This window comes from Neomonachus schauinslandi, chromosome 11, assembly GCF_002201575.2.
Source record: "Neomonachus schauinslandi chromosome 11, ASM220157v2, whole genome shotgun sequence".
Taxonomy (NCBI): Eukaryota; Metazoa; Chordata; class Mammalia; order Carnivora; family Phocidae; genus Neomonachus; species Neomonachus schauinslandi.
Window position 1 is genome coordinate 102,695,975 of NC_058413.1, and position 22,952 is coordinate 102,718,926.

General features: G+C 43.1%; 1 protein-coding gene and 1 long non-coding RNA gene across 2 annotated transcripts; both read right to left on the reverse strand.

Annotated features, from left to right (window-relative positions):
- Window positions 1-4,122: 4,122 nt before the first annotated feature.
- LOC110586402 lies at window positions 4,123-20,308 on the reverse strand. The gene is made up of 11 exons (XM_021696614.1): window positions 20,168-20,308; window positions 19,748-19,865; window positions 19,313-19,497; window positions 18,995-19,120; window positions 18,678-18,870; window positions 17,837-17,959; window positions 15,803-15,954; window positions 6,600-6,686; window positions 4,863-5,009; window positions 4,244-4,441; window positions 4,123-4,158 (listed from the first exon to the last, which is right to left on the reverse strand). The coding sequence occupies exons 1-11, from the start codon at window positions 20,240-20,242 to the stop codon at window positions 4,123-4,125; spliced, it is 1,440 nt and encodes a 479-aa protein (XP_021552289.1). The 5' UTR covers window positions 20,243-20,308.
- Window positions 20,309-20,520: 212 nt separating this feature from the next.
- On the reverse strand, window positions 20,521-22,314 carry LOC110586344. Its single transcript, XR_002480692.1, has 2 exons — window positions 22,147-22,314; window positions 20,521-21,735 (listed from the first exon to the last, which is right to left on the reverse strand). It is a non-coding gene; the product is annotated as an uncharacterized LOC110586344 (long non-coding RNA).
- Window positions 22,315-22,952: the final 638 nt, after the last annotated feature.

The window sequence follows — 22,952 nt, forward strand, 5'->3', positions numbered from 1 at the left end:
AAAACTCTTAAATAAAGTGACAGATGATGTAGCTTTTCTTACCACCATTGATTTCCAATCCTTTGTTCTGCTGACATGTTCAATTACAAAGGTGGCTCCAAACACATGATAAAATGTTTCAAGGTGTATAGCAAAGGACAGTCTTAATGCCGTAGATCATAAGGGCATCTCACCTTCTCTTCGTCCCCATGCTGATCTCTTGCTTTTCTTGGGATCTGTTGTTCTGCCATGAGGAGGGATTTTAGAAAATGTTCCATATTGGTGAAGAGGAGAAGATCCGTGTTTCTCTTTATATACTGTGGAGAGTGTGGAGGACAGAATTAATACCTTTGCTCCCATTTCTCTTAAGTACTCCTGGATCTTCTTAGACTGGACCTGAGCAGAGTACATACAATTCTGTCTTTAAAATAAAAGCAAGACCTCTCCATAGATGGTGGTTGACAGAGGACTAGCGTTCCAGCTCCACAGCAACCTCTGTCTTGGGCAAGTTTTTAACACTTCTAAGCGTCAGTTTTTTCATCTGTAAGTTAGGAATAAAAGTAGCATCTAGCTTATAAGGGCATAGGGCAGATTAAATGAGATGATGCATGTAGAACTCCCAGCAGAAGACCTGGCACATGGCAAGTAAGTAATAAATGTTTCCTCTGACCTGCCTTGTAGTTACCTCTGGTAGACTGGAATATTTCAGTATATAAGAGCATCAGGGTCCTTACAAACCTGTTCATTAATATGGTAAATATACTGAAAGCCTCCTTATGAGTCTGGCATGGGGGTTACCTCAGGAAACAAAGCAGACAAACATCTCTGACCTCATGGAGCTGATGTTCTATCAGGGAGGAAAAGTAATAAACAAGCCTAAGTGAGTAAATTATGTAGTATATTAGGAAGTCATACAGGAGAAAGAAAAGTAGAGCAGAGTAAGGAAAAGCTGATGGACAGGAGAAAAGAGGGTTGCGAATGAGATGGGCGAGTCAGAGCAGGCCTCAGGGAGGAGTGACATTTCAACAAAGACATGGAGGAGGTAAGGGAGTTGTGCATGCTCTAACTCCTTAGCCCGGGGTTTCTCAATCTCAGCACCACTGACATTCTGGGGTGGATAGTATTTTGTTGTGGGGGCTGTCCTACACACTGTGGGCTGTTTAGTGGCATCCCTGGCTTCTATCCATTAGTTAACAGTAGCAGCCCTCTCCAAGGTGTAGGATAATCAAAAATGTCTGCAGACATTGCCACATGTCCTGTGGGAGATAAAATTGCTCCTGGTTGAGAACCATTGCCGTTGCAGGCAGAGGGGAGTGCAGCGGGTGTGTCTGAAGACCAGCAAGGAGGAGAGCATGGTTGGAGACGCATGACCAAGGGGAAGAGTGGCAGGTGAGGGGGTGGGAGACAAGGGGACTTGGCTTCCTTGGCTTTGACTCTAAGTGAGATGAGGAGCCACAGCAGGAGTTTGAACTGATCCATTTTCATTTGACAAGGATCACTGTGACCACTGTGCTGAGAACAGACTGAGGAGAGGCAAGGTTGGAATTGGGGACCAGTTAGTAAGTATTACAGGAATCCAGGTGGGATGATGCACACTCGCACCAGGCTTTGAGCACTGTAGGCAATGAGACGTGGTCATATTATGGATCTATTCTGAAAATAGAGCAATAGGATTTCCTGATGGATTGGTTATGGGGTGTTTCCAACAGAGAGGTTTCCAGGAAGATTTTGGCTTGAAAAAACAGAAGAAACAGTTGCCATCAACTGAGATGGGGAAGGTTTCGAGTAGAGGAGGTTTGGACAGAGGATGGTTGGGGCATGTTGAGTATGAGATGCTTCTTAGACCTACAAATGGAGGTGGCTATAAGTGGTTGAGGACATGGGTTCAGTTAGAGAGTTGGTGGGGCTGGAGATAAAAATTTGAGGGTCCTTGACATACGGATAGGGTTTAAGCTAGTAGATGGGATGAAATCCCCAAGGGGAGCAGATATAGCCAGAGAAAAGAAGAGGACAAGACTGAACGCTGGCCCTCCTACACAAAGAGGCCAGGGAGAAGAGGTGGGATCAGCAAAGGAGACTGTGAAGGAACAGCCAAACAGGTAGGAGAAAACCAGAGGATGCTGGTGTCCTGGGAGCCAAGTAAAGACTGTACTGAGGAGGAGGAAGTGAGCGGATGTGTCTGATGCTGCTGTCAGAGGAGGAGAGAGAACTGAGCATTCCCTGGGGTCTGTGGGAGCTGGGGTGTGACTGATTCTGGGGTCTGGATGGCCACCATCACCATCACCGTCACCATCACTATGACCATCAATGATCACAAAATAAATCTCTGACTTGGTAACTAATGGGGATCTGATCATAGAGAGGTGTTTATGGAAATTTACTTAAGAGATCTAGAATCTGATCCCAGATCTGCCACTACAAATAGCTTCATGACTTGGGGCAAATAGTTTATTCTCTCCTTAAATACAAAATGTGACTAAAAATATGTATGCTACCAAAAACAATACGCATGCTTACCTATTCTACAGGATTACTGGTAGGATCAAATTCTTGTTTGTAACTCAAGAATGAATTGATCTTTAATGGAGGATGACAATTTTAAGATCACACATGTTTTTAATAGTTAAAAAGCTGGATGATAGTATTCTCATAAAGGCACTTTAAATAACACAATATTAAGAATATCCTTGTCAGGAATGGGAGAAGATATTTGCAAATGACATATCAGATAAAGGGCTAGTATCCAAAATCTATAAAGAACTCATCAAACTCAACACCCAAAGAACAAAGAATCCAATCAAGAAATGGGCAGAAGACATGAACAGACATTTTTCCAAAGAAGACATCCAAATGGCCAACAGACACATGAAAAAGTGCTCAATATCGCTCGGCATCAGGGAAATCCAAATCAAAACCTCCATGAGATACCACCTCACACCAGTCAGAATGGCTAAAATTAACAAGTCAGGAAATGACAGATGTTGGCAGGGATGCGGAGAAAGGGGAACCCTCCTACACTGTTGGTGGGAATGCAAGCTGGTGCAGCCACTCTGGAAAACAGTATGGAGGTTCCTCAAAAAGTTGAAAATAGAGCTACCGTATGATCCAGCAATTGCACTACTGGGTATTTACCCCAAAGATACAAAAGTAGGGATCCGAAAGGGTACGTGCACCCCGATGTTTATAGCAGCAATGTCCACAATAGCCAAACTGTGGAAAGAGCCAAGATGTCCATCGACAGATGAATGGATAAAGAAGATGTGGTATATATATACAATGGAATATTATGCAGCCATCAAAAGGAATGAGATCTTGCCATTTGCAACGACGTGGATGGAACTGGAGGGTATTATGCTGAGCAAAATAAGTCAAACAGAGAAAGACATGTATCATATGACCTCACTGATATGAGGAATTCTTAATCGCAGGAAACAAACTGAGGGTTGCTGGAGTGGGGGGTGGCTGGGAGGGATGGGGTGACTGGGTGATAGACACTGGGGAGGGTATGTGCTCTGGTAAGCACTGTGAATTGTGCAAGACTATTGAATCTCAGATCTGTACCTCTGAAACAAATAATGCAATATATGTTAAGGAAAAAAGAAGAAGAAGAAGGTAGCAGGAGGGGAAGAATGAAGGGGGGGAAATCGGAGGGGTAGACGAACCATGAGAGACGACAGACTCTGAAAAACAAACAGGGTTCTAGAGGGGAGGGGGGTGGGAGGATGGGTTAGCCTGGTGATGGGTATTGAGGAGGGTACATTCTGCATGGAGCACTGGGTGTTATGCACAAACAATGAATCATGGAACACTACATCTAAAACTAATGATGTAATGTATGGGGATTAACATAACAATAAAAAATTAAAAAAAAAAGAATATCCTTTTCAGGCTTGCACAGAAAACAACACACTGCAGTTCGGTAAATAGGCTACCACCGGGGCATCTAAATTTAATTACTGAGTCACAGTGAGTTTTATAGATGGAATTCTGCAAATTGATATGTTAGTGAGACATGAGTTAAGTAACTATGGAGCCCCATTTGTAATCCCCATAACTCAAAGAGCTGGGTACCCACTGTCTGCCTTGTAGAATACAGGATTAAAAAATATATTGTCATATGTGGTTTGAGAAGCAGGCTGAGTGTCAAGGCAGTGTGCCACCTGGGGAAGCCAGAAATATCTGAACAGGTCAGACACTGAGGCATTGACTCTGTGAAGAAGTCAACTTTTAACGGACATATGCTACACCAGTTAAAATTGGTTACCTCTTCCGATGACTCGGGCTCCAAGCAAGACTCACACTTCCTTTCAAGGAGTAAAGAGAGAAGATCTCTTCCTCTTTCAGAGATGGGCTGCTCGTCCCACAGAGCAGCGCTTATGCTCTGGTCAAGCTTACTGTCCCAGGAGATCGCAGACACCCGCAGGGTGGTTGAGAATGCTTCCCCGAAATAAGCCCGAAGGCCCTGGTCAAGGAAACGGTGGGGGGGCCAGATCAGTTCCATTCTAGGTAACTGCTATTAAAGCTTCAAAATTATAGTTGAAAGAAAAATGGGGCTTGGTATGGATCATCTTTACTTGCCCTTACCACGGCTTATGACTGTCATTTCCAATTCTGGTGAGGCTTATGTATCGACAAGGGAGTAAGCCCAGAAAGCTGGGATGCCTTTCTTATAGGAAGACCACTTCTCTCTGATTCCTACAGAGGGGTGCATGCATTTTGTTAGATGCTGCCACAGGAAATTTGATCAGGAAAACCTTCTTCCTGGCCAGGCAGTAGGAACCAGAGGCCAACAATGGGACCTAAGTAGCTTTGAAATATTGCACAGCTTAAAGAATTTGTTATTCTGGGAGCGAAGCTAAGCGCCCCATGCATTTTATAAATACCTTGTAAAATGACCTCAGAAAGGCAGGGTTTGCATCCTGGCGGAAGTCCTCGGTGGCGATGTGGGCCAGGCAGTGGATCAGCAGCAGAATGAAACTCCTCGCAGACGCCAAAGACTCTCTCCCAACAAACAGTGTGTTTTCAGCGCTCTGAGTAGAGGAGATACCCAAACACAGAGATGTCAACCTCAGGGAATGTTTCCACTACCTTTTTCTCTCCCTAGTTTTATGTGGTTTAAAATAACTTTTGGAATCATAAAGTCAGAGACTCCCTGGGGTTAATGGAAATTTACTGAAGGAAAGATTCAGATGTAGAGGGAAAAAGTATTGCTTTAGTTCAACTCCCTGAATAAATCATGTTCCCCACTGTTCCTCCAGTTTTTGCTACCCCCGTGGTACAGAAAATAAACTACTAGAAATTCAGAGCGAAGTTACTCATGCATCTCTGTTTTTTTGTTGATGTCCTCCAATCACCGTTTCCTTAAGCAGTGGTTCTCAAACTGTATCTGCGGATAAAAATCACAAGGGAGTGATTCTATTCTTGGGGCCCATCCCAGAATTCTGGTTCTGTGGGCTGCTTTAGGGGAGTCCTTGGCATTTCCATGTTTACCAAGCTTCCCCGGTGGTTGACCCATGAGGTCCAAGGACCACAGTCCGAGAATCGGTGCCTTATAGGGCTCTCTGACTTTGTCTTTCATATCTTTATTGTAATCAGGTTCTTAAATATTCTGTCTTGTCTAGTTGATTTGAAATAACTCTCTTGTTCAGGCAATAGGTTGGCATGGAAAAGCATTAGGTAATTTCGAGCCAGATAGTCTGAGATCTGTCCCTGGAATGAGCTCTGGGTAGCGACACAGAACAGTGGTTAAAAAGGAGGTTGAATTTAGAACTTGAGTTTAAACTCTTGCTAACACTGTGATCTTAGGAAAGTCACTTCGCCTCAATGGGCCTCAATCTCCTACTTCATAAAATGGAGACAGCAAGAGCACCCACCCCCTAGGGTTGGGTTGTTGTAAACTGTAAACGATATAGCACGTGTAAGGTGCATGGCCAAGTGCCTGACACACAGTACTCAATGAATCCTGAGTTGCCTTCCCTGTCAGTAAAATGGGATTAAATTCTTGCCTACTTCATAGATTTCTTTGAGGATCAAGTGAAAGGATGCTTGGAGGGTGCAACGAAAGAGTAATTTTTGGTCTTATGACATCCCCTAAAAACCAACTAGTCAAGTGTGAACGGCTTCCTAGTCCTCTAGGATTGGTTAGCAGTGCCCCTTTCAAATCACTGTTTACCAATGAACTGTTCTCAGTGTTTAAAGTCTGTGTACACTGGCTTTGGGCTGTCACCAAGGCACTGCCAATTCTACATATTTGAGGAACTGCAAGGACAGGAACAATTTCAATCCCTTTCTGCAGAAAGATGCTGATTGTGCAGGATCTGCTGAAGCTGGAACCATGACTCTTATGGGAAACACCAGTCTGGAACCATCGACTTTGATGACAGAGATTCAGTAAGGGGCACAAAGACATTATGATTCTCTGGGCCGGGACATATTCATTTCACTAACTGGAGAAAGCTTTTACATGGTGACATTTATTATGCCTTACTAAATGACTTATTACCAAGGGGGATAAAGAATGTCAGGACTTAGAGAAAAATGTTTTATAACATTTGGTCTTTTTGCTCCTTTTTAGACCCTAGAATTTTACAAACCCTCATCTGGAACTGAATTTGTAGCACCTGATAGAAGAAGGAGCCTTGGAAGGCATTGTCTGAAGCATCCATCGCAGGAAGACGAGAAACAATCTGCAGGGTGATTTCAGGAGCCTGAAAAGAATAAGAAACAAATAAAACCCAAACCAAGACCCATCTTCTTGCTAAACAATTCTCATGTGGCTCAGCTACACAGCACCAACCAAATTAATGGGAAGTAAGTGCATTGGAACAGGATAAGAAGATTCAGCATACACTACAGGAAAGTGCAAAGAGTATTTATGTGTTTAATATTTATGCTAATTACAAGAATTAATTTATTACTTTTTTAAATAGAGTGTGGCAGTCAGGCATGGGGGCTCTTGAGGATGCTTGGAGGGTGCAATGAAAGAGTAATTTTCATTGCACCCTCTAAGCCACCCTGTGATGGCTGGGTCCTCACCCCACTTTACCCTTTCGGTTTGGAATCTTGGGTAAATTAACTCAATCACTTTGTATTTTCCCACCTCACTTTTAAAATGAGAAAAAAAAAATAGATATAGGAGCCTGGGAAGATGGCAGAGGAGGAGGATCCTAAGCTCATCTCGTCCCATTGATACACTTAGATCAAAGCCACATTAGTGTAACTAATCCAGAAAATGACCCGAAGACTGATAGAACAGAGTCTTCACAGTTAATCACAGAGAGGAGACCACATTGAAAACGGTAGGAGAGCTGGAGACGTGGTTGGGAACCAAACCCAGCAGCAAGAGGAGGAGATAACCACACGTATCAGTTTGACTGCAGCCACAGCAATGGGCGGGGAGCAGACATCTGGTCTGACTGCTGATCCCGCCTACCAACAAAAACCTCATAAGGGGCAGTACAAGGAGAGAGTCTTGTAGTTCAGGGTCACTGCAACCCCAACAGAAGGACTGGGGGCAGACATCTTGTCTGACTATAGGCCCCACCAACAAACGAAAGCCTCTCAGGGGACAACACAGGGAAAGCAACCTGTAGTTCAATGTGACTGCAGTGCTAGTGAATGAGCTGAGGGCACGCATCTGGTCTGACGCAACCACAAGCCCAGGGTAGCCCCAGACAGGCCCCTTAACAGCATAGGGACCAAACCCTGCCCACAACAGGCAATGTGGGCCATTACAGCTGACTGGACTGAAGTCGATGTGTCTCAGGACAACAGTAGGGTACACACAACATACATAGGAGACACCCCTGGCACATCTGGTCTGGTGAACAGGGGACACTGTACCATAGGGCACTATTGGGCCTCTTCTTCATATGGCTGCTATTTTCTTTTTCTTTTTTTCCAGTAATATCTTCTTAAGATATAATTTCTTTTTTTCTTTTTTCCCCCAAGTGTTTATTTAAATTCCAGTTAGTTAATGTACAGTGTAATATTAGTTTCAGGTGTAGAATTTAGTGATTCATCATTTACATACAACACCCGGTGCTCATCACAAGTGCCCTCCTCAGTGCCCATCACCTATTTCACCCATCCCCCCCACTCACCTCCCCTCCAGTAACCATCAGTTTGTTCCCCATATTTAACACTCTGTTTCTTGGTTTGCCTCTTTTTCCCCTCCATGTTCATTTGTTTTGTTTCTTAAATTCCACATGTGAGTGAAATCATACAGTGTTTGTCTTTGACTTATTTTGCTTAGCATAATACTCTTTAGCTCCATCCATGTCATTGTAAATGGCAAGATCTCATTCTTTTTTATGGCTGAGTAATATTCCATCGTGTGTGTATGTGTGGTGTATACACCACACACACACCACATCTTCTTTATTAATTCATCAGTTGATGGATATTTGGGCTCTTTATATAATTTGGCTATTGTTGATAGTGCTGCTATAAACACTGGTGTACATGTATCTCTTCAAATTAGTATTTTTGTATCCTTTGGGTAAATACCTAGTAGTGCAATTGCTGGATCCTAGGGTAGTTCTATTTTTAACTTTTTGAGAAATCTCCATACTGTTTTCTCAAGTGGCTGCACCAGTTTGCGTTCCCACCAACACTACACCAGGGTTCCCCTTTCTCCACATCCTCACCAACATCTGTTGTTTCCTGTGTTAATTTTAGCCATTCTGTCAGGTGTGAGATGATATCTCATTGTGGTTTTGATTTGCATTTCCCTGATGATGAGCGATGTTGAACATCTTTTCATGTCTGTTGGCCATCTGGATTTCATCTTTGGAGAAATGACTATTCATGTCTTCTGCTGACTTTTAACTGCATTATTTGTTTTTTTGGGGGTTGAGTTTTATAAGTTCTTTGTATATTTTAGATACTAACCCTTTATCAGATACATCATTTGCCAATATCTTCTCCCATTCCATAGGTTGCCTTTTAGTTTTGTTGATTGTTTCCTTCACTGTGCAGAAGGTTTTTATTTTGATCAAGTCCCAGTAGTTTATTTTTGCTTTTGTTTTCCTTGCCTCAGGAGACATATCTAGTAAGAAGTTGCTACGGCTGATGTCAGAGAGGTTACTATTTGTGTTTTCCTCTCAGATTTTGATGTTTTCCTGCCTCACATTTAGGTCTTTCATCCGTTTTGAATTTATATTTGTGAATGGCATAAGAAAGTGGTCCAATTTTATTCTTTTGCATGTTGTTGTCCAGTTTTCCCAAACCATTTGTTGAAGAGACTGTCCTTTTTCCACTGGATACTCTCTCCTGCTTTGTTAAAGGTTAGTTGACCATATAGTTGTGGATTAATTTCTTGGTTTTCTCTTCTGTTCCACTGATTTATGCATCTGTTTTTGTGCCAGTACCATCCTGTCTTGATCACTACAGCTTTGAAATATAACTTGAAGTCTGGAGTTGTGATGTCTCCAGCTTTGCTTTGCTTTTTCAAGATTTCTTTGGCTATTTGGGGTCTTTTGTGGTCCCATACAAATTTTAGGATTGCTTGTTCTAGCTCTGTGATAAATGCTAGTGGTATTTTGATAAGAGTTGCATTAATTGGTGGCCACTACTTTCAAGACCAGGAGACTTAGCTGACTTTCCTAGTACATAGAAACAAACACAGAGTTAGACAAGATGAGGAGACAAAGGAATATGTCCCAAATGAAACAACAGGACAAAATCATAGCAAAGAGCTCAATGAAATGAAGGTAAGCAATACGCCTGATAGAGAATTCAAAGTAATGGTCATAAAGATACTTACTGGTCTTGAGAAAGGAGGGCAGGATCTCAGGGAGATCTTCAACAAAGAGATAGAAAATATAAAAAAAGAACTAATCAGAGATGAAGAGCTCAATAGCTGAAATTAAAAATACACTGGAGGGAATTAACAGCAGATTAAAGGATACAGAAGAACAGATAAATGAGTTGGAGGACAGTAATGGAAAGCAACCAAGCTGAACAGGACAAAAAAGAATAATAATAATAAATGAGAGTAGGTTAAAGGAACTCAGCAACACTATCAAGTGTAATAACATTCCCATTACACAGATCCCAGAAGGAAAAGAGAGATCAGGGGGCAGAAAACTTATTAGAAGAAATAACTTCCCCAATCTGGGGAAGGAAACAGACATCCAGATCCAGGAGGCACAGAGAGCACCCACCAAAATCAATCCAAGGAGGTCCACACCAAGACATATAATAATTAAAGTAGTAGGAAGTAGTGATAAAGAGAATTTTAAAAGCATCAAGAGAAAAGAAAATAGTTACATACAAGGGAAACCTCATAAGGCTATCAGTTGATTTTTCAGCAGAACTTTGCAGGCCAGAAGACAGTGGCATGATGTATTCAAAATGCTGAAAGGGAAAAAAAAAAAACTGCAACCAAGAATACTCTATCCAGCAAGGCTATAATTCAGATTAGAAGGAGAGATAAAGAGTTTCCCAGAAAAATAAAAGTAAAAGGAGTTCATCACCACTAAACCAGCCTTATGGGAAACATTAAAGGTAATTCTTTAAGTGGAAAGAAAAGGCTGTAATCAGGTGTAATAAAATTAGGAAAGGAAAAAAAATTCCTAAGTAAATAGAAACATAATAAAAGTAGATTAATCATTTATAAAACAGGTACAGAATTTAAATCACAAAAGCAGTAAAATCAATTATATCTATAAAAACCAGTCAAGGAATTCCCAAAATAAAAGGATGTAAAGTATGGCATCATATAAATAAAATGTTGGGGAGGGGATTAAAATTTTAGTGCTTTTATTTTTATTTTTTTAAGGATTTTATTTATTTATTTGACAGAGAGAGAAAGAGAGAGCACAAGTAAGCAGAGCAGCAGGCAGAGGGAGAGGGGAGAAGCAGGCTCCCCAGTGAGCAGTGAGCCCAATGCAGCTGGATCCCAGGATGCTGGGATCATGACCTGAGCCGAAGGCAGATGCTTAACTGACTGAGCAACCCAGGTGCCCAAATTTTAGTGCTTTTAGAATGGGTTCAAACTTAAGTGAACATCAACTTAATATAGACTGCTATATACATAGGACGTTATCTATCAACCTAATGGTAACCACAAATCAAAAACCTGTAATAGGCAAAAAATGAAGAGAAAAGGAATCCAAGCATATCACTAAGGAAAGAGAGTAAGTGAAGAAAGGAATGGAGAACTACAAAACAATCGTAAACACACATAACAAAATGGCAAAAGTACATACTTATCAATAATTTCTTCATTTGGAGGTTCTGGCAGGGGAATGCAGCTACTCGTATACCCTCAATAATTACTTTGAATGTAAATGGACTAACTACACCAATCAAGACGTGGGGTGACTGAATGGATAAAAAAGCAAGACCCATCTATACGCTGCCTACGAGAGACTCATTTTAACCTAAAGACACAGATTGAAAGTGAAGGTATGGTTAAACATTTATCACGCTAATGGAAGTTAAAAGAAAGCTGCAGTATCAATAATGGACAAAACAGACTTTAAAACAAAAACTGTAACAAGAGACAAAAAAGAATACTACCTAATGATAAAAGGAACAATTCAACAAGGAGATATAAGAAATAACAGCTGATTGTAATAAATTGTAAATATTTATGCACTCAACATGGGAGCACCCAAATATATAAAGCAACTATTAAGAGACATAAAGGAAGAAATCAATAGTAATACAATAATAGTAGGGACTTTACCACCCCCCTTACATCAATGGGTAGATCATCTAGACAGAAAATCAACAAGGAAACAGTGGCTTTGAATGACACATTGGACCAGATAGATCGAACAGATACATTCAGAACATTTCATCCAAAAACAGAATACATATTCTTTTCAAGAGCAAATGGAACATTCTCCAGAACAGATCACATGTTAGGACACAAAACAAGTCTCAACAAATTAAAAAAGACTGAAATCATATCATGAATATTTTCTAACCACAATGGAATGAAACTAGAAATCAATCACAAGAAAAAATCCAGAAAGAACACAAATACATGGAGGTTAAATAACATGCTGCTAAACAATAAATGGGTCAACCAACACATCAAAGATGAAATAAAAAAATATATGGAGACAAATGAAAATGAAAACACAATGGTCCCAAATCTTTGGGATGCAGCAATAGCTGTTGTAAGATGGAGGATCATAGCAATATAGGCCTAACTCAGGAAGCAAGAAGAATCTCAAATAAACAACCTAACCTTACAACAAAAGGAGCTTGAAAAAGAAAAACAAACAAAGCCCCAAAGCCAGTAGAAGTAAGGAAATAATAAATATTAGAGTAGAAGTAAATAAAATAGGGACTAAAAAAACAATTAGAACAGATCAATGAAACTGGGAGCTGGTTCTTTGAAAAGATTAACAAAATTCAAAATTGATAAACCTTTAGCCAGATTCATAAAGACAGAGAGAGGGAGAGGACTCAAATAAATAAAATCAGAAATGAATGATCCTGGAGAAATAACAACCAACACCACAGAAATACAAAGGATTATAAGAAAATATTATGAAAAATTATATGCCCACAAATTGGACAACCTAGAAGAAATGGATAAATTCCTAATAACATATGACCTTCCAAAACTGCATCAGGAAGAAATAGAAAATTTTGACAGACTAATTACTAGCAATAAGATCGAATCAGTAATTAAAAAAAACAGAAACAAAAACAAAAACAAAATCTCCCAACAAACAAAAGTCCAGGACCAGATAGCTTCCCAGGTGAATTCTACTGAACATTTAAAGAAGAGTTAATATCTATTCTCAAGCTATTCCAAAAGACAGGAGAGGAAGGAAAGCTTCCAAACTCATTCTATGAGGCCAGCATTATCCTGATACCTATACCAGATAAAGACACTACAAGCCCCCCAAGACTATATGCCAATATCTCTGATGAACATAGATGCAAAAATCCCCAACAAAATATTAGCAAACCGAATCCAACAATACATTAAAAAAATCACTCACCACGATCAAGTGGGATTTATTCCAGGGGTGCAAGTGTGATTCAATATTCACAAATCAATCAACAGGATACATCACATTAACAAGAGAAAGGATAAAAACCATATGATCATCTCAATAGATGCAGAAAAAGCATTTGGCAAAATACAACATTCATTCATGATAAAAATCCTCAACAAAGTAGGTAAGAGGAAATATAATAAAGGCCATATGTGGAAAACCCACAGCTAACATCATCGTATGGTGTTAAAACCGGGAGCTTTTCCTGTAAGATCAGGAATTAGACAAGGATGTCCACTCTCACCACTTTTATTAAACATAGCACTGGAAATCCTAGCCACAGCAGTCAGACAAGAAAGAGAAGTAAAAGGCATCCCAATTGGTAAGGAAGAAGTAAAACTTTCACTATTTGTAGGTGACATGATACTATATATGGAAAACCCTAAAGACTCCACCAAAAAACTACTAGAACTGATATACGAATTCAGTAAAGTCACAGGATACAAAGTTAATATTTAGTGTTGCATTTCTATAACTAATAATGAAGTAGCAGAAAGAGAAATTAAGAAAACAGTCCTTATAATTGCACCAAAAATAGTAAAATACCTAGGAATAGACTTAACCAAGGAGGTGAAAGACCTGTACTCTGAAAACTATAAAACACTGATGAAGGAAGGGAAGCCTGGGTGGCTCATTCGTTAAGTGTCTGCCCTTGGCTCAGGTCATGATCCCAGGGTCCTAGGATCAAGTCCTGCATCGGGCTCCTTGCTCATCGAGGAGCCAGCTTTTCCCTCTGCCTGCCACTACCCTTGCTTGTGCTCTCTCTCTGTGTCTCTCTCTGACAAATAAATAAAATCTTTAAAACACTGATGAAGAAAATTGAAGATGACACAAACAAATGGAAAGATATTCCATGCTCATGGATTGGAAGAACAAATATTGTTAAAGTGTCCATTCTATACAAAGCAATCTACAGATTTAATGCAATCTTGGTCAAAATACCAACAGTATTTTTCACAGAGCTACCACAAATAATCCTAAAATGTCTGTGGGACCACAAGAAACTTCAAATAGCCAAGCAATCTTGAGAAAGAAAAACAAAGCTGGAAGTATCACAATTCCAGATTTCAAGATATACTATAAGCTATAGTAATCAAAACAGTATGGTCTTGGCACAAAAAGAGACCCATAGATCAATGGAAAGGAATAGAGAGTCCAGAAATAACCCATGCTTTTACGGTCAATTAATCTATGACAAAGGAGATAAGAATATACAATGGGACAAAAATGGTCTCTTCCACAAATGGTGTTGGGAAAACTGAACAACTACAAGTATAAGAATGAAACTGGACCACTTTCTTACACCATACACTTAAATAAACTCAAAATGCACTAAAGATCTAAATGTGAAACCTGAAACCATAAAATTCCTAGAAGAAAACATAGGCAGTAATTTCTTTGATGTTGGCCATAGAAACACTTTTCTAGATATGTCTCCTAGGGCAAGAGAAACAAAAGTAAAATTAAACTATTGGGACTACACAAAAGTAAAAAGCTTTTGCACAGTGAAGGAATTCATCAACAAAACAAAAAAGCAACCTACTGAATGGGAGAAGATATTTGCAAATGATACATCTGATAAGGGGTTAATATCCAAAATATATAAAGAACTCATTACAACTCAACACCAGAAAACCAAATAATCTGATTGAAAATGGGCAGGGGACATGAATAGACATTTCTCCAAAGAAGACATCCAGATGGCCAACAGACACATGAAAAGTGTTCAAAATCACTCATCATCAAGGAAACGCAAATCAAAGCCACAATGAGATACCACTTCACACCTATTAGAATGGCTAAAATAAAAAACATAAGAAATAACAAGTGTTGACAAGGATGTGGAGAAAAAAGAACCCTCGTGCACCACTGATGGGAATGCAAACAGGTGAGTCATTATGGGAAAACAGTACGGAAGTTCCTCAAAAAATTAAAAATAGAATTACCATAATATCCAGTAATTCCACTACTGGATATTTACTCAAAGAAAATGAAAACACTAATTTGAGAAGATATATGCACTCCTATGTTTATTGCAGCATTATTTATAATAGCCAAGATACTGAAGCAACCCAAATGTCCATCAATAGATGACTGGATAAAAGAGACATGCTATACATATATATATATAGATATAAATGGAATATTAATCAGTCATAAAAAAAAGAATGAAATCTTTCCATCTGTGACAACATTGAAGGACCTAGAGGGCGTTATGCTAAGTGAAATACGTCAGTCAAAGACAAATACCATGATTTCACTCATATGTGGAATTTAAGAAACAAAACAAATGAACAAAGAAAAGAAGAGACAAACAAAAAAACCCCCAAAGAACAAACTCACGATTGTCAGAAGGGAGGGGAGAGCAGGAAACAGGCGAAGGGGATTGACAGTACACTTATCATGATGAGCACTGAGGAATGTACAGACTTGTTGAATCATGTTGTACACCTGAAACTAATATCACACTGTGTTAATTATACTTGAAAAAAAAATAGTATCTATGTCATAGGGTTTTTGTGAAGATTAAATGAATTAATTCATGCAAGTTATTAGAACATTTTCTGGCATGTACAAACTACTTCTTTGATACTACTTATTATCATTTGAGAGATTAGACTGTAGATTGGTAAAATGACTTCTATCAGTCCCTTTATAGGAGAGACTAGCAAATTCCGTATTCCAGCTGCTTAATCCTAACATATATCCACCACCCGAAAGCCTCCTTCCTGGTCACTTTGACCTTCTTGGCTGCAAGAATACTGCTCCACAGAGAGGCCAGAACCCAGACTTACATGCAGCTCGGGGATGAGGAGGTTCAGGACGGAGAGGTCATACTGGCAAACCACGAACTCCCTGGCAGAAAGGTCTGTGGGTTGCACAGTGATAAGCTCTTCCTTCTGCATTAACTGAGGTTTTGGGACATCCTGCAAAGAGCTGTTGGGGGCTACAGAGATCAAGAGAAAACAGCAACGATTTCACTGACTTTTCTGTCCGGTAATGATTTTTAATAAAAGCAACAAGAACAACAACACAATCCAACTTAGAAAAAGCTGTATTTGCTTTGATCCATCCATCCATGATATCTATATGCACTCTGCCTCAGATCCTCCCGGCCATTTTCATGGCAAAGCAATTGAGCCTCAGTCAATAGGAACAGAGGTGCCAGAACCAAAAACCAAAACCCAAACAAAACAAAACAAAAAAACAAGGACCTGGAAAAGATGGTAACCAATTTTCTTCTACTATTTCATAGGGTTGTTTGGAGCACTAAATGTAATATAGTCAGAACTGTGTCTAGCACACAGTAAGCACTCAGTAAATGTTAGCTAGATTAACATCGTAATCTTACTTCCTCATGTTGTATTGTCTTTTTATTCTTGAGAAGACAATGAAAAGGAGCTTGGGTAGCAAGGTGTGGGAAACAATGCTGAACTAGCCGCCAGAAGACCTGGGTTCTGGTCCAGGTCCTGGGAGACCCGGGGAAAGACACTAAACTTCTTTGAGCATCAACTCTCTCATCTATAAAAAAGGTAGGTTAATAATCTTTTGTTATCTTACAGAATTAAGAGTTGGGTGACCAGGTGTAAACAAGGCAATGCATATAAAATTGCTTTCTTTCTTTTTTTTTTTAAAGATTTTTATTTATTTGAGAGAGAGAGAGAGCGAGCACACAGGCAGGGGGGAGGGACCAAGGGAGGGAGAAGCAGACTCCCCGCTGAGCAGGGAGCCCAATGCGGGGCTCCATCCCAGGACCCTGGGATCATGACCTGAGCCGAAGGCAGACACTTAACCCACCCTCCATTGTAAGACAATGGAGGTTGAAGTGGTGGTGAGAACCCACCTTTCTGCCTACACTCTTCTTAGTTTCCCCCAAAGGGAGGCCCAATTAATACTAAGATTGGTTAAGTTCTGGGGTCAACAAAACTTTTTCTGTAAAGGGTCAGAAAGTAAATATTTTAGGTTTTGCCAGCTGAGAGGCAAAATTGGGGTTCAAATTCAGTGTTCCCACCTTCATGGTAGAAGCGTGGTCTCACTCTCCCGCAGTGCCTTCCCTTGCTTCTCTCTGAAACACAGTGATTTGTCCTCCTGGGAACTCACCACCACAATAACCTACATCTCCCTTTAGGCACTGCCTTTATGGTGTTGGATCTTTTTTCACATGGGTAAGCAGGTTTAGAGCACAGGCTGTGGGACTGAATTCCAGCTGAACTCCTTGTTAGCAACATGATTTTTGACTACTAACTTGACCTATTCAGATGCTTCAGTTTCCCTACCTATAAAATGAGTAAAAGTACCTACTTTGCTGGGTTGTTGTAAAGATTAAACGAGCTAATGTATCCAAAGACTGAGAATATCACATGACACATTACAAAGCACTCCATAAGAACATTAGTCTTCTTTTCACTTTTCCCCCCAAATCATTTACAAATGTAAAACGCTTCTTAGTTTTTGGGGCAAGGTCTTCCTATTCTTTGTCTACTCTGCCTATCTCCTTGTGTCTCACCCTCTTCCATTAACTCCTTGTAACATGTGGCTGGCCAGTATGGGGTAAAATCCCAAGATTTAGATTCAGTGTTCAGTGGGAAGGCACAGGGTCTTTAGGATTTCCCCTTTGAAATTGGCCAAGTTATTACAGTAAGACATTGATTCCTATTTTTTATTCCTTACATGGAAAAGGCCCTTGGGAATCTTAGGTTGGGGGTGGGGAGGAAGAGATGATTGGCAGGTCAGGATTCTGATATTCCTAGTCCCTGGGGACCACATCATCAAATACCTTCAGTGGGCCATGATAGTCCCAGACAGGGGCTCCAGGGAAAGGAGGTTACCTAGCGGGTGATGCACCTGTTCTTGTAGTTCAGCTTCTTCCTTGGGGGCTTGGGACCAGATGTCTACTTTCTCTAGGGTAGAAAAGAGTGGTGAGGTCCACATGATGTCAGCTTTATCTGCATCTGAACAGAGGGGAAGAAGAGAGTTGTTGGAGTAAGGGCCCAGGACTGTGGCTAAAGTCAGAAAGAGCCAGGTGTCGCGGCAGATGTGACAGGTGGCCCGTAAGATGGTCCCCAGGATCCTCCGATGTGTATCTATGCCCTTGTGTTATCCCCTCCCCTTGAGTGTGGGTTGGATCTAGTAATTCATTTCTAATGAATAGCATATGGCACAAGTAATGAGATCAGGATACAACAAGACTATGGCTTCCATTTTTCTCGGCCCCTTCTCACTTGCTTGCTCTGAAGGAAGCTGGCTGCCATGTTGCAAGCTATCCCATGAAGTCCACGTGGCAAGGAACTGATGTCTCTGGCCAAAAACCACAGGACAGAACTTCGATTCCCCAGGCAAACCTTGAGGTGACTGCAGCCCTAGCCCAACACCTTGATGCAGCCTGTAGGAGACCCTGAGCCACAGGTCCCCCGCTAAGCTGCACCCAGAAACCTGACCCGCAGAAGCTGTGAAATAATCAATATTTGTTGTGTTAAGCCACAGAACTTCCCGGTAGTTTGTTACAGTGCAATAGAGAACGAATACCCTGGGTTTCTCTATGTTCTTCCTGAAGAACCTACCATGGCCACACTCTTACAGTGCCAGGAGCCCTGACTGTAGCATTAGAACTTATCAATCTTGATCAGCATTGACAACAGAAAGGAATGTTGGGCCAGTGACCAGCCTTACCTGCTCCTGGCCCCTGGTCCTCCTGGCCTGGGCCACGGCCTTGAGCTCCCACTAGCGATGCCGTGAGGCTCTTCAGGAAGGGGATCAAGAGCGGGCAGGCAGCAGCCCGGGCCCTGAGAGAAGTGGGGATCATTCCATAGAATCTGTCTCCAGGGTAATTCTCCAAACATGCAGGGGAGCCTGAGGCAACGATCTAGGACAAAAGAGTCAGAACTTGGTTCCCTGCGTGGCTCCCACATGGCTGCTTTGGGAGCTTCTCTCCAAAGCCCCTACTAAATTGGACCTGCCGATCTCCATGGCCCACTCCAAGGCAGTACCTGGGTGTGCAAGAGGTGGAGGCGGCTCAGCTCCCGCTGGTACTGCAGGTGACCAAGGGCCCTATCCAGAAAGTTCTGTCTCTCCCTTACCACCTCCTGAAACTCATCAGAGAGATGCTCAACCACCTAGAGCATAGGAAGTGAAACGCCCAAATGAAAATGGAGCTTCTTTCTCTCCTCCTGTTCCCCTCCCAGCCCATCCGCTGCTCCTTGGGCCACCTATTCCTGAGTATCATGCTGCCCTGAAGAACCATATCTGATGACACAGGAGGATGTGCTCATCCCGCATGGGTCCTCTTATCAGCCTCCGGGTCTCACCTTCCTGCGACGGTTCCAGATCTGGGGCCTCGGACTCCTAGGCTGCTGTAGCCACATCTCCTGCTCCTGGCCCCGCAGCCGGCCCACTGCCTGCCTGAGCTTTTCTGCTGTCTGTCCTAAACTCTGCAGGACTTCCTGCATGCCTAGCATCATCTGCACCTCCTGCTCCCACTCCTCTCTGTCTGCTGCAGGGGGCAGAGAAAAGAGCCACGTGAGAGCTGCCGCCCCTGGTGAGAGGGAGAAGAAGAAAAGGCACAGTGGTTTATTGGGGCCAGGGGAACCTGCCAGATCAGAGCCAGGGCCTGGCGGGGGGAGCCTGGCTGGTGAGCACATCCAGAGAGCAAGAGGGACTCCCCACCAGGCAGCTGTGGGAGGTGTCCCCACTCCCAGTAGATTTCTGCTCTGGGGATCTGGGCTCAGGGGATGCTGTCCCACCTTGGGAGAGCAGGCTCCGCTCTGAGCTGCTCTGTGTGCTCAGGGCTCTGGCTCTCCTCTCGGTCTCCTGCAGGCAGCAGGACTCCAGCGCTGCCCGGGCCTCCTCAGCAGCCCTCAGCTGCATGGGGCAGGAAGCACAAAGGAAGGGGCCTCAGGGAGGAAGGCGGGAGCTCTGGGCTGGGCCGCCTCATGGTGGTCCTTCCTCCTTCCCCCCTCCTGCCCCTCCTCCTCCACCCTGAGACACTTAGGGGGTGACCAGAGTCTAGGGCCTGGAGCCAGGGAATCCTGGGATTTGGTCTGCCTTGAGATGGGTTCCATTTTTGCGGTCAGCGGGGGGGACAAAGACTCCACACTTACAAGAGAAACCTGTGTAGTCTGGGTAAAGGGTGGGGACGGTGAGGTGGCACCTCTGGGCCTCACCCGCTGCCGAGCATCTTTGCCCGGAATGGAGAGCAGCTCGTGGCTCAGCTGCCCCAGGCGTTCTGCTAGACGCATCTCTTCTTGCTCTTGGCCATGCCAGTACTGTTCCCGGGCTCTCAGCTCCTTCTCCAGGGTGTCCAGCTGCAATGTCCAGCTTGTCTGGGGCTCATACACTTTTTCTCCTCACAGCCTGGGGTCTGGCTGAAGATCCCCAGTGCTTCTCCTCCAGACAGGGGCCTCCCTCACCCTTGGGTGTCCATGACTAAGATCGGTGAGGCAGTCGACTTGGTTGCAGGTGGAAAAATAATAACCATGCACCTGCTTCAAGATCCTCGTCCCCTCCTCCCTCCTTCTAATGCCCGGCCTCTCTGGCGAGGCCAGGGCAGGTAGAAACTGTTCTCTTCCCTTCATCTCATCCCTTCTGACGTGAAACTGTGAGTCGGGGCTAGAATTAAAGTGTCTTGGCTTCTAATGAGAATCTTTTACATCACATCCATCTTTGTTCCTGAAATGAACCGGGCTGAGAATGTATGGGAGGACCTAAGTCATTTCCATTTTCGTGGAGACCTGCCAACGGCTGAATTATTGCAATAACCTCCTGACGGGGCTTCCTGCTCCAGGCTGGCCCTGCTCCCATCCATCCTCTGCACGGCTGCCAGAAGGAACTTTCTAGAATGCTGACTATATATTCACATACACACACATAAAAATGTCTGGAAGGAGATGTGCCAACCCGTTAACAGTGGCTGCATTTAGTGGGAGACTAGGGGGTGAGGTGAGTAGTGTCTAGTGGGGGGCTGCTGATGGCAGATGGGGTGAGAGCAATGGGGAGGAGGGACCTTGTGCTTCTTCATTTACATATGTTAAGACATGTAGGATTATGAGTAATTTATTTTCTTTTTGTATTGTGCCAAATTTTCCAAATTTAAAAGTCTTAAAAATATTCATATCTGATCATATCACATGTGTACTTAGAATCCTTCAGTGGCTCCCCATGGCTTTCATGGTAAGGCACATTTCCGGGCCTCAGCCAGGCACCTGAGGCAGTTCGTGATTTGTTTCCTGCCTTCCTTGCTGGCCGCCTCTCACCCTCCCAGAACAGTCGTGGTCTCACATTTGCCACCTTTGTGCTTGCTGGCCCCCCAGGCCTCTTTCTGACTGAGCCCAGGTGTTGCCTCTTTAGGGAAGCCTTCCTTGAGCTCTCCTGCATGTGATTTGGACATCCCTCCTCTGTGCTCCCTTAACACCCTTATAAACCACAATCATGGTTGGAACCCATGGCCGACCAGTTTCCTGAGGACAGGAGCCCCGTCTAGTTCTTCTGCATCTCAACACCTAACTCAGTGCCTGGAACCTAGACGGTACTTCGTACATAGCTGCTGGATGAATGGAAAAAGGAATAGAATAAACGGCTCCTACGAACCAGACCAGGGTCTCTCACTCCTCGAGGCAGGGCCTCCAGCACTTGGACGATGGGCACCACCACTCCGGCAGAGCACCAATGACAGGACCAGGTTCCCCGGTCAAGGGGTCTATGGCTTGAGCCACAATCGAGATTGGGACAAGACCTGTGGCAAAGCGAGAGGGAAAGAAGGAAGAGGTGGTCATGGAAAGAGGTAAACATGGTGGGAAGGGAGCCGAATAAACCCTGAGAACCCTTGAGAGGTTCTGAGCTGGATTCGAGGGTTTCTTGGAGGCCACAGACCCTGAGGGTGAGGTTCTGAAGGGCTGGTTTTTGAAAGGACCTAATTTTCTCAGTGGGAGATAAATGACCTGTGGTCCTCGGGTTCTGGAATCTCTGAGCACTTTATTTTGGGTCTCAGCAGTCCTAGTGGAGGCGTCAGAATGACCCCATCCCATGGCTCATGAGTAAATGGATGGGGGGTATCCCTCCTGAGCTTTCCAGGGCTTTCTCACCCAGGGCTAAGTCACATTCCTGATCCCCCTGGGGCTTTCGCAGGCCCCCAGTTCCCTCTTACCTTTGCCATCAGCATCTTCCATTGAACCTGCCAGGGGTGTGGCGTCACCCGAATTCCCATCAGTCTCCATGCCCAGGATGGGCACCATGAGCCCTGAGCCCTCAGGGTCTGGGATCTCCATCCCGTACAAGACTGGGACCCACAGCTCCGTCCCAGGATAGCACATCATTCCTAACACAAGGGGGAGTTGGCAGAGAGAAGGGGGGGTTAGGGTTAAGTGCCAGGCTCAAAGGGCTAACCCCTGACCAGAGAAGCTTCCCTACAAAGACTACATTTCCTCTGGGGCCTCACTTAACATTTTGAATTCAGGAGGAAGGTACTGAGTGGCATCAGGACTTTTGGGAGGCTGAGAACAATTTCCAGGCCACACTAAAAAGGTAAAGGAGAAGGGAACAAATATTCTTGAGCACCCACCATGTACCAGAAGTCTGGGCTTAAGAACTCCTTACAAAGTATATTTTATTTGGTCCTACAATGGAACCTAAAGTATGTACTATTTTTATCCCCATTTTAAAGATGTTAAAACAGAGGCAGAGTGAAGTCTAGTAACTTGCCCAAGGTCGAAGAGTTATTAAACAGTGGGGCAGGGCTTCAAACTTGAATCAGTTCTGACCCAAAACCCTGGTTCTTTTTTGTCACATCATGGGCAGAAGCTTCTAGAAAGAATGAGTGAGGTAAGCTCCAGGAAGGTGCCCCTCCTTCTTCCTTTCCTTGACCATCCTTGTATTAGTGGAGGCAAAAGGGAGATGGAGGAACTTCAGACTCCCTGGTGTAAAATGGGTCTCATAACACATTATGGTGTTGGG

Coding starts and splice junctions, on each gene's coding strand:
- LOC110586402 (XM_021696614.1), bottom strand. CDS start 20,242: ATGCGTCTAGCAGAACGCCTGGGGCAGCTGAGCCACGAGCTGCTCTCC. Junction 19,866..20,167: donor GCAAAGATGCTCGGCAGCGG/GTGAGGCCCAGA, acceptor TGCCCCATGCAG/CTGAGGGCTGCTGAGGAGGC. Junction 4,159..4,243: donor AGCCCGAGTCATCGGAAGAG/GTAACCAATTTT, acceptor TGACCTGTTCAG/ATATTTCTGGCTTCCCCAGG.